The sequence below is a fragment of the Zea mays genome, chromosome 3, assembly GCF_902167145.1.
Source record: "Zea mays cultivar B73 chromosome 3, Zm-B73-REFERENCE-NAM-5.0, whole genome shotgun sequence".
Classification (NCBI taxonomy): Eukaryota; Viridiplantae; Streptophyta; class Magnoliopsida; order Poales; family Poaceae; genus Zea; species Zea mays.
In genome coordinates this window covers 7,004,128-7,016,045 of record NC_050098.1, presented here as the reverse complement: position 1 = coordinate 7,016,045, position 11,918 = coordinate 7,004,128, and the positions used below count along the sequence as shown (strand labels likewise).

Sequence of the window (11,918 nt, the reverse complement as noted above, 5' to 3'; positions counted from 1 at the left end):
ATAATAACCGAACCCATACCTTGTATTCTGACGACAGACCCATCTCCAAACCAAACTGTTCCCCGAACACCTTGGTCAAGCTGTGTCAACGACGACCGTGTACCTGTCATGTGATTACTTGCTCCAGTGTCAAGGACCCACATACCTTCAGGAACTGAAATTGGTATAGTCTTCTCTGTCAGATGAACATGCTGAACCACATCGTGCACAATGTCACAAGTGGCCAGCATCAGTGCGCCATTGTGTTCAGTTCCACCGATCGCCACATTTGCCTCAGGCGTCGGTGTCTCCTTCTTCCCCCTCTTTGGGCGTTTGTAGTCCTCAACCCAGTGACCGTAGATCCCACGGTTGCGGCACCGTCCTTTACGCCGCAGAGTGCCCTGGGAGGTCAGCTTGACCGGTCCAGAGGCATTCCCGTCGTGGTGTGCCGGCGACTTGCCTTTCGAGGAGCCAGCGTCAGAGTCACCACCACCGTCCTTGTAGCCTGAACGCAGACGGTGTTTGTTCTTCTCAAGCCAGTCCTCCTCGGTGAGAAGGAGCCGTCCTGCCTTATCAACGAGGTGTTCGACCTTGTCGTCGAATCGATCCTCGGCCGCACGCAGACGCCCCACCAGTTCGTCCACCGAGAGTTGCTTGAGATCACAGAACATTTCAATCGTGACAACTACCTGGGTGAAGCGCGCCGGAACCACCCGCAGGAACTTCTTGACGACGCGGATATCTTCCATGACCTCGCCAAGTGCTCGAAGGTTGCCGACGAGGTTGGTGATTCGCATCCTGAAAACTTCGACCGATTCTCCGTCCTTGAACTTGATGTTCTCGAACTCTTGGAGCATCTTCTGGGCGTTCACCTCCTTCACCCGATCGGCGCCGAGCCTCATTAACTTCACCGCCTCCCACGCCTCCTTCACTGTCGCCCGGGCGCCGAGCGACTGTCACATCTCCTTCGGCACCGAGCGCAGGAGCGCGCTCATGGCTTGGCGATCGTGCGCTCGCTTGGGATTGATCCCGGGATCAATCACATCCCAGATCTCCATCGCTTCAAGGTTGCACTGCATCAACATCGCCCACTCGGAGTAGTTATCGTGGCCGAGAAGTGGCCACATTAGTGAGCTCTCCTTCACGCCGCTGCCGGTGGTCGACGTTGAAGTCATGGTGTTCGACAGTTGTCGTCGAGTGAGGACGCACTTCTTCTTCGCCGGTTCTTGTGGAGGAGATACCGACCTGTCGTAGTGCATACAACCACGGCTCTGATACCGGAATGTTGGAACCGAAACACGGTGGCCAGCGATGAGCACGAACTGTGGCAGCGCGACGACAGAGCGCGATCACCAGAGCCGACGGACGAACGCTGAGACAGAGGTGTTTTTGGGTTGCAACTCGCGCGCCGTTTTCTGATGCATTAACATAGTCTTATTACACGGAGTGATCCGACTTCCCCGCCACTCCCCGTAGCTGCACGAAGCCCCTCATCTTTCGGTGGCCCGTGCGACATGCACGGCGTACAGCGGTACAGGTGGTGGCGGCGAATACCCGAACGACGCGGTCACGACGCAGACTGTGCAGTCTCCAGCTCGCCGTGATCTACGCTAAAACAAATATGCCATGCAGTCTCCAGCTCGCCGTGATCTACACTAAAACAAATATGCCATGCAGTAACACACGCGATAGACTAATGCATCTACGTGCAACTAATGCAAGTACTGCTGACGCACTACAAGATTACAGCAACATTGAAGTATTCCGGTCGTTAATCATGAATGGACACAGTTCCCTTGCTAGAGCTATGAACATGCACAACGCTATGCAATTGCCAATATCCAGCCGTAGCGTGTAAATGCAAAGATATACAGGGGGGGACTTGGGGATGCCTGAGACTGCCCCCGAAGCTTTTGGAACCACCAGTTGCCAGATCCAAGGGCTCGTGTAGTCGCGTCAGCTCCAACGGATAAAGATTTGCCCAGGGACACTTACGTTCGCAGAGGTGTTGTCAACGAAGATAACTCCATTGATCTTTCTGTATCTGTGACCGCTGTGCAAAATCCGTTTCCAAATCCTCTTCCTCACCATCGTATTAGCTCTTACACGGCCTCGTTTGTGGAGCTTTGGTAAGGATGAGAAAGATGACATAGAAACTACCTTGTTCACAAGTCTAACAGCCGATGGTTCAGTGCATAGAAGAAGCTCTGATGGTTAAACATTCAAAAGTTTTTAAGATCGTAGGGGGTTAGGAGACATCTGCAACCCTGCTGTTATTGGAATTATGAACAGCCAGTTGGCCAAGCCTGGTTTTGGTTACAGATCGCATCCAGCTCTAGCATGCTAAACTGCAGACGCTGGACAGTTAAGACGTTGGAAACAAATCATAGCTACTTGCTACCTCTATACCACTCGGACATCTCTCTACTGAGATTGCGAGGCAGCAATCAGGGCAGCACCTATTTCTGATCCGTCATCTGCACGCTTGTCTTCTGCATACTTGACTCCTGAACCGTCATCTGCATGCTTGACGGCCACTAAGTCGTTTTTGTACTGAGACTGTGAAGCTGCAATCAGGGCAGCACCTATTCCTGAACCGTCGTCGGCATGCTTGATGGCCACCGCCTTGGACGCCTCGTCTCCTAGCAGCTCACCCAGTGTGGTCTCCAAGCACCGGCGGAATTTGGTGTAGTGCTCGAACAGTCCTCCGTCGATGGCGATGACTGACCGTTGGTCCTCGACGCTGTGATCTCTCCCGATCTTCATGAGGATCCCTGCAAGCCCCGCAGCAGCCAGCCGGGCTGCTCTTGTCGCCACAATGTCACAGATTTCAACGACCAGCTTACGAGCCTCCAAGGATGTGCCTGTAATCTGCAGTAGACATCATCAAACCAGCTCAGGTATACCTCTGTATGACATGACAAAGCACATGGTCACAATGCCGACGTACCTCTAGGTTTTCTTCAAAATTTTCGGCCACAATCTTCAGATCAGATGTTTCGTCATGGTGCATTGCTGAAATATGTGGAGTCCTGTGAACCACATAGACCTAGATTTATTAGCACAAGCCAAGCTTGAATTGAATTTGACATTTTTTGTTGCTACACTCCACAATGATCTGTTCAATTAAATCATAAAACATGATGAACGGCCTACATAAGCATGTAATTTAAATTTTGAAGCCAATGCTTCGCAACCTTGTTCCAGATTTTAACATAAAGAGTGCAGCTACAAAAAAAGCCAAGCTGACACATACCGCAGAAGGAAATGGGTTTGAAGCTTAGTGTGGTCAATATCACCAAAAATGGCGGACTGCAATGATATTTTAAGGAGCACCCTCCTTACAATTTCACCTAAATACATTCCTGACGTTAACTTCTCGTAAATCTGAAAGAAGTCGATAGCGAGACAACAACATGAGAAACCAACAGTATGAACAGCAGCATGTATCTTCTATACACAAACTTGCCTGTTCTCCTGGATTTAAGCTCTCCTTATCTAATTCTTGATCATATTCAGTGATGGGGAGATGAGATGAGAAGAAGTTACCCCATTCCATGTTGATGACCTGAAGTACAGCAAAATCGTTTTTTTTCTAAATAAAAATTAGCACAGCCCAACCTGCAATCATTCTCTGAGTACTGCTAGATTTAGTAAAAAACAATGTGGTCTCCAAGGCTCGAATCTTACCATGTCTCCTGAATGGGGCAGCTCACCCTCCCATTTTGGAATAGCATTTGCCTTCTCAACATATGCTGCGTTTGTGCCAGTGCCAAATATTACACCAGCGACAACATCTTTGTCATAGTACCTTGCTCCCGCCAGCGTCCCAACAGCATCATTAATCTGTTTCATCACAAGGTCTGCTGAAACCACAAGTTGCTTATCCAAGACTGATGGAGTATAAAAAAAAATATGTTGACAACACTCACCAATGCAGCTACATGCATGTCCAGACCTTGCTTCTCCATGGCTGTTTGCAGTTCAGCCACCACATCTTCGCCTACCTGATTCCATACAAACATCAATTTAACGGAGCGTTTTCAATAAGAAACCATTTCAGTGCGTACACTTGATCCAATAAAACATTGTTACTAAAAATAGCTTCAGGATAAAGATCACTATGATCATAAATGGGGTAGCAATACAAGATCTTCGAGAAGCTTCAGTTAACAAAACCTTTCACGTTGAACACAGACAAGTTTGGCATATGGGCACATCAAGACTTACAGCATCATTAATGGAAAATGCCTTTGTCCACTTGACAAGCGTACCGGAAGCTACAGAACGCTGCTTCACTGGGAACGAAAACGTGAACCCTATTTCTCGCTTCTTGCCATTCGAAATGTTAGCGCACTTCTCATCATCGTCAACAAACTTGGCCAATTCAGAAGCAATGAAACCAAAAAGCTCCTAGGATGTTGTAAAAGCATACTGTCAGATTAAAAACAAACCGCATTAACTGAATTCTTGACGGCTATACTTACCGAGGAGCTCCCTGACATCAGATGTGGCGGAATGCCGACTTCTCTGGAGTCACGGTCAACGACATGCTTCGCATTCCCACCTAGTTGCACTTTCAAGACGCGGAAATTCGTTCCTCCTAGGTCCAATCCATAGAATAATCCTTCCTCTCTCCTGAAGTCAGTGGTACAAGTAAAATACTGTAACGGTGTGCTCAAGGCAGATGGATTTGCCTGCCTCTTTACAACAATTATCCTTAGATTATGTCTATATGCATCAGGTAGCTTGAAGCTCACATAAATCACTGTACAGTTGGATAGTCCTTTTATGCTATCAGATTCAGACGTAGAATCTATTGCATATGATGGCCAAATTCATTCCATAGATACATCGTTCTCAAATCCAGTCATATAAATTATTACCAAAAAGAATAAAAAAACAGAAACATGTTGATATGCTATATCCTCTCAATAATAGTGATGCCGAGCATGGAAGGAACACATCACGACTTTCTACAAAATACTGTTTCCTGAACGAGGTCTTTACACCATCCTGTTATTGTTAGGACTACCAAACAAGCAACAGGACGCAAAATCATCCTCTGATCATCATACAAACAGAGCAAGAAAGACAGGTTCAGAAGCACGAACCCTGTGGGGAGCTTATCGACGTAGGAGAGGAGCATCTTGACCCTGCTCCCGCCGTCCTTCTCCAGCCCCGCGCCCATCTCGCGGGCCATCTCCACGGCCACCTCGCGCAGCATCGACGGCGGCGTCTCACACCTCACTCGGAGCTCGGCCACCACCTGCTCTGCCATTGCCAGCGCAGCTGCCGCCATGGGACCGAACCCCCGCGAGGAGCAAATCAAGAGTCCTGGACCCGGGGACACCAATCAGCAGGAGACAGAGAAGCAAACAAAAGGCTGGGATTTTGGAGTCCAGAGCCCAAGGAAAATGCTAAAAAAGAGCGCCGGAGGTGGGTGGGGGTGACAGCGAAGAGCTTCCAACAGTGCGATTAAGGGAGAAGGGAAAAGGGAGGCTAGCAGCAAGAGAAAGTCAGGATATTTGGGTTTTTTTAGGAGTAGAACAAGGCATCGTCGGATTAGGGACGACTCGAGGCGAGACACGTGAAATTTAGCAAAGCTTTTGGCGACTGGATGGATTAACTCGACGGGGGGAAAAGGCAGGAAAAGGACGGGGTGGAGCCTGCCGCCTGGTGTGTTCGTGTGTTGCGCTGTTTGGTTCCTTCACTGGAGCTCCGCACTACGCAGGGAAAGGGGAGAAAGGGATCGTGTTCGGATCAGGCTCTGGATCACATGGATCTTATCATACCGAGTCAGGTCGGCATGGAGATGAACAGGGAGGTTGGCCGGGAATGGGACGCTGGCGCTACTCCGGTCCCGCTCCCGCGTCGAGCACCTCACCTGGCCTTTTTCTTTCTGCAGAAGCGGCGCGGCGTCCCACCTCGGCCCCTCGCTCGCCGTCGCGGTCGCGGTCGCGGCCGAGTGGAATGGAGGAAGCGTATGTGCTGTGATCTTGTGGGACTGCCGGGCCCGCTGGGCAGAGACTCCGGGGGCCTTGTGGATTTATGGACGGAGGTGGGCGCGTTGGATTGCTGCTACGTGGGGTTAAGAGCGATGACAGATGGCTTAGCCTGTACACAGCGAACGTGTCATGCACGCCTTTTATTGCCAACTGCCATCCAACTATCCAAGTACGTGTATATCCGATTACTGCATGCGCCCGCGTAGGATTTTGTTTTCTTAAAGGAAACTTCGTTGGAGTTGGACTGATATTAATATTAATGCACTATTTAACTTACGCAAACAACCCGATACAGGAAGACCCACTGAGACTAAGAAACAAAGTCCTTGCAGGTTTTGAAACTTCTCTTTCACCCTCCTTCAAACCTAGAATGAATGATATAGCCTTGTCGAAGCTGATCAGAGTAAAGTACTCGAGATGGACATACGATGTTAAGGATGTGTCTCCGCATCCATGAACAATAGGCAAGGACATTGCCTTGCAAATTAGGGAAAGAAGTGACCGACGCCTTCAAATTCCAATCATATAAGGTGATAGAATCATCATCAACAACACATGTTGAATGGCCTTTGGCAAGGTCCCTTTCTTGCTAAGAAAAGAAGTAATTGATACATTCAAGTTCTAATGGCCGGGTAACAGACATTAGAAACCCACATCGACAAGGTAGCAATACCCCCCCACCCACCCACCCACCCACACACATAGAAAAATAAATAAAACTAGCAACCAAACTTGTGGGAAGAAACGTACCCCATAAGGATATCATTGCATAGGCTATGACACGCAGGATGGCGTCAGCGGTTTGGAGGGACAACAACCTGCCAAAAAATGCCACCATTGACTCCATTATAGAACATATACCTACTTGAACACTTCGACCTTTGGCTAGGTTAGTGGAGGGGGAAACCAACAAGATCGATGTCACGACTAGAGAACATCGTGGGTCTCGCCTTTCCATAGCTATATCGGAGAGTGGAAGAGGATAAGTCTTGCATGCATCATCAGGCGTGCACCTCACGTGGTGACTAAAGTGACAATGAATGCTGGTAAGAGCTAAAAGGAGCACGTTAACGTGTGACTCGTCTCGCATTAGCATAACACTCGACAACCTCTCGTACCAATCATGCACAAGTAATGTCATCTTTCCAACCATCCACACATGAGCATGACACTTAGAGCATCACATTTTTGTCACTATAGAGCAATTGTGTGTAGCCTATGAGATTAGTCACGAGAAGTAAATGAACGTGTGTGAACATCTTGTTTGTTCTGCATTAGTACATGATTTTTTGCTATAAAAGGAAATAGAAATTTACTGTTTAATGTATGTTCATTCTCCCGTATTACATTCTCAATGAACACAACCTTGATCTATCGTTTGTTCAATTTGGTCAATGTGATACTTGGTTGACTCATGAATCTTGATGTTTCCACTGATGTATAATCAACAACAAAACTAAATAACTTTTTTGGTCCAATTCCATCCATTTTTGCTGAGGCAATTCCAACTTGTTTATCAGAAAATTATCTAGCTCTTGAGATATATGACATTCTTTACCCTTCTCTTTTCTTGATCTTCTCATCTTGAGTCTACAACGGTTATATGTCAAACAAAACAACCATCTTTATGTAATCTGATTTCAAGTATACAAATTGATTGCATGCATTTAGATAACAAGACCTGCTACATACATCGAAGATGTGATTACTAAGTGATTTACTAATATGAATAGGATCTTAACGAGCATTTCTATAAGAGAGGCTCGATAAGTAATCCCTTGTATAGGAAAACCTGCCTAAGTATAGGAGACACTTTTTTAGGAAGTAGCTAGGGAGTAGAATGAGTGAGGAGGAATGATACATAAAATATGTTGGGTGAAGCATGGATATGTCATGTTTGCATGGCGATGTGTCATTGGTCTTCTAGTGGATTGTGTGTTGCACCATTAGATGGTCACCACGCTCGAGATGTTTTAGTTGTTATCGTAAGCACTCCCATTCAATTGATAGATGGGTAATCATTAGAGTTGCTTATTATTTCAAAGGCTTACGGCACGTTTAGAGTGTTGGGAACTCAGAAGACTAGTCGAGAGGGTATTGTCCTAGGTAAAGGCTTTACAAACATAGGACGAGAGTCAAAGTAGCATGGGCAACTTTCTATAATTAATTCGGGGGAAATTGACATTACTTGTAAGGTATTAATTAAATAGGTTTGAGGGTTACAATGTAAAAAGATTGATCGTAAACATGAGCATTGTGAAAGGGATGCAACTATTATAGTAAAGGGATACCCCAATGGTAAAAGCTAAGGTGAAGCAAACCAAACAAACTTACTTGGAGAGGTGCATAAGCCATGCGTGCCAAGCGCAAGCCTTCTCTAACTCATAATGAAAGGTGAGTTAGGGATGTAAGGACGAAACTTAGGCTTTCTTGGCTTGTGCTCGAGAGCATGAGAGCGTGAGGATCCACCTCACTTTGTCTTATGCAATGTTTTGCTTTAGTTGAAAGTGTGGCTTAGATGATGTTGGTTACTTGTTCTCAAATGTTGTGGATCAAGAACAAGGCAACACAATTGTTAAAGATAAAGGACCTTCGTCCTTTGGGTCATTATCTTCTTTCGGGTATAATGATCTTTAGATGAAGGTCATGGAGAACACATCTTCATCACTTATCAAAAATAATAATCCATAGAAACAATATGTTATGTATTCATCCATTTATTTATTTGTGTGTCCAAATTGTGATGTATATATACATGAGCATTAATGTATCACCCCAAAAATTCAAATCTTGAAAAATTCTCAAACTCGCTCTAAATTCAAAATGAATTTTAAATTTCATTTCAAAATGTTTGTTTGCCAGTTGATCTCAACAAAGAAAATATAGTGGTCTATATTCTCTCCAGAAATCCTCCTCAAAATATCCTACAAATATTTCCCCAGTGATTCCCCTCATTCTTTCCAGAAATACTGCCCAAATATTCCACCGATAATTCTCCAAATATTTTCTTCCTGATAAATACCTTCAGAATCATTTTTAAAGTCCCTACAAATATTTTCTTCATAATTTTCCTCATGCTCATACGTATACGTACGCCCCCGGTGTCATACATTGAGCTCTACAAGCTAATTTCACTTATACATGACTACTACATGCTTATCTCCCACTAATCCTCGTATCCTCCCACTAATAATCCTCGCCTCCTCCCCGTAATCCCCCACCTTGCCTATAAATAGAGGGGCAAGGGCCTCCCATCAAGCCACCCCAAGCCAATTCATGGCAACTCTCTCCCCCACTCCCACTCCCACACAAGCACAACACAAGCACAAGGATCGTTCGGTCATTCATTCGATCGTTCGTCCACCTGTTCTTAGTTTGTTCGTTCGTTCGTCCGATCGTTCATGGTTCGTTCGTTCGTTCGCTCGATCGTTCGACTGTTCGTTCGTCCAAATAATCTTTGTTCAGTCGTTATGCTACCGAAATTCCGATCGTTCGTTCGTCCGATCATTCGACCGTTCCTCCGTTCGTTCATAGTCCCTATTCATCATCCATCGTTCGTTCATAGTCCCTATCCATCGTTCATAGTCCCTATTCATTGTTCATCATTCGTTCATAGTCCCTATTCATCGTTCATCGTTCGTTCATCATCCATATTCATCGTTCATCATTCGTTCATAGTTCCTATTCATCGTTCATCGTTCGTTCATAGTCCCTATTCATCATTCATCGTTCGTTTATAGTCACTATTCACCGTTCATCGTTCGTTCATACGAACTATTCATCGATGCTATTTATCGTTACTATTCATCGATCATCCGATCACCCAAATATTCAACTCTTATCCATCATGTTGTCCAGCTCACCTAAGACCTGTCAGACCAATATTCCAGTCATACGAACTCTAGTGACTGTGATTTTCCTTCCAGTAAGAACTTCCCATCTGATCACCCATCCTAGATTTCTCCAAGTTGAGCACGCTTAACTTTGAGATTCTTTCGAACCAGGCTTCCAAACTCATATTCCAATAATTCTTGTTTCTAAATTCTTATCAAATTATTCCCTATCCAACCAAGTCATCCCTTAAGCATGATTCATATTCCAGAAAACTCCCAAAATGCTCTTGTCCCATATTCTGCTTATAATTTCCCTGTCCAGACTAAGTCAGACAATTCATTCGCCACTATTCTCACCAACAGTGAATTCTACTGTACTAAAACCACAGATACCCAGCTATAAATATATCCAGCTACCCTCTCCCTCTCCACACACTCAACACCCTCAGCCAAGGCAAACACCCCACCCACTTAGTTACCCTGCTCTGCCGGCTACGAGCATAGTGTCGCTTCGCCTACAATCCACTCTCCTGGTAGGCACCCCACTCCACCACCAGTAATACCACAACACCACATGACATAGATTCTGCTCAAGACTCTACCCATCCATATATCACCATTCTGACCACTATACTAAATATTTGTTGATATACTTGCTGGCTTGTATGTTTGCTTATTCATGTTGCATAGTTATCAAAGCGTTTGTGCCATCTCGTGAAGGCTAGATCTGCAAGTCTACGCCAGACGGTGGTGCCAGAAGCCAGTTCCGCGAGCTCTCACCCTTTCGCAGGTTAAAGCACGGTAAGCTCGTTGGATCCCTTTGATGCATAAATTACCTATGCTTTTTCAACCACAACCCTCAGCCTGTTATTTTATGCATGATATGATTTTGCTGCTAACAGACAAGTTATTATGGCCACCTAGCCATAGAACTTTGCCGCAATCAATCTATATACTCCTTGACATCTTTGTTACAAATGATTTGAGAAAAGGTGTGAGTTTTCAAAAGAAAATGTCTTTCAAAATGGGTATGACGAAGGGTTGTCACCCTTATCACCCCTGAGTGGGATGATCAGGGACTCCCTGGTTTGGGAGGGCCTAAGGTGATGGCTCAACCAGGTTAGGTGTGAGCATGAAGGATTGTCCCTCTCACCTAAGGACCGGTTTGTCATCACTCCTTACCTATACTCTTATCAAGTACAACCACTTGAGACTGTATGGGCAGTCGCTTGATCTGAACTTGCACGGTCCGAACCCCAGGATTATGATGGTTGGGGACCACCGGGAGGATAAGAAAGAGGAATGTTTTGTCCGGTTTGGGCATGGTGGTGGCCTTGTTCCTTCCGGTATAATCGCTAAGGTAAGGATGTGCAAGGAAGGAAAGAGTTTCGACATTCGGATCTCACGACGGTGAGATTACAGAAACTGGACTAGTGGGTAAAGAGTACACCTCTGCGCGGAGTTTAAAAACCTATTCGAATAGTCCGCGAGATATGGATGAGTTATGGCTTGGATTTGACAATTAGTGTTTTGTTTTCCAAAAATGCTTTTAAAAAGTGGTTTTATAAGGTCCGGTGGTTGAGCCGTGTGCTATGGTGGACGGGAAGTCCATTAGCTGTTTTTGAAAATGAAAAACCAGTGGGAAACTGCTGAGATACCTGGATGGTTTAGTTCAGGGGATTTTGTTCTATATTGAAAAACTTCCTGCTCCCTTGGGAGAGGATGTGCTTTGAAAAATATAAAAAGTTTTTATAAAATAACCGTGCATCAAATATTGCTCTTTCTGCAAAATATCCTAAGCTCCACATATTCCATGCATTATATCTGATTTTCCCATTCTGTGGGTGAAGGTGGTTAAGTACGAAGTACTCACCCTTGCTTATTTGTTATTTTTCAGAGAAGGAAATCATTGATCGGGTAAGAGTTACGCCTGTTCCCAACCTTGTCTATGACTGTTGGACCGCTGATTTGCTTCGCTACGTATATCGGGCTGCTTCAGCCCCACTCTGATGATATGTCCCAAGTTGTGGATCAACTCTTAAAGTTGATCGCCACCTTTATAGGTTTGTCTCATTTAAGAAGATCTGGAATCATCTGA

At 45.5% G+C, this 11,918-nt stretch overlaps 1 protein-coding gene across 4 annotated transcripts; it reads right to left on the bottom strand.

Moving 5' to 3' along the window:
• Positions 1-2,227: 2,227 nt before the first annotated feature.
• On the bottom strand, positions 2,228-6,664 carry LOC100192075 (hexokinase1). Of its 4 annotated transcripts, none has more exons than XM_008673841.4 (10): positions 5,775-6,664; positions 5,094-5,316; positions 4,467-4,617; positions 4,210-4,392; positions 3,912-3,986; positions 3,670-3,825; positions 3,449-3,574; positions 3,236-3,366; positions 2,930-3,011; positions 2,228-2,850 (listed from the first exon to the last, which is right to left on the bottom strand). In XM_008673841.4, exons 2-10 carry the CDS (start codon positions 5,279-5,281, stop codon positions 2,404-2,406), a joined length of 1,539 nt encoding a protein of 512 aa, XP_008672063.1. In that variant the 5' UTR covers positions 5,282-5,316; positions 5,775-6,664; the 3' UTR covers positions 2,228-2,403. The 4 variants fall into 4 exon arrangements, with proteins under 4 accessions (XP_008672063.1, XP_008672064.1, XP_008672065.1 ...); XM_008673842.4 differs by having other exon boundaries at positions 5,867-6,213; XM_008673843.3 differs by having other exon boundaries at positions 3,449-3,547; positions 5,867-6,093.
• Between the last annotated feature and the right edge of the window lie 5,254 nt (positions 6,665-11,918).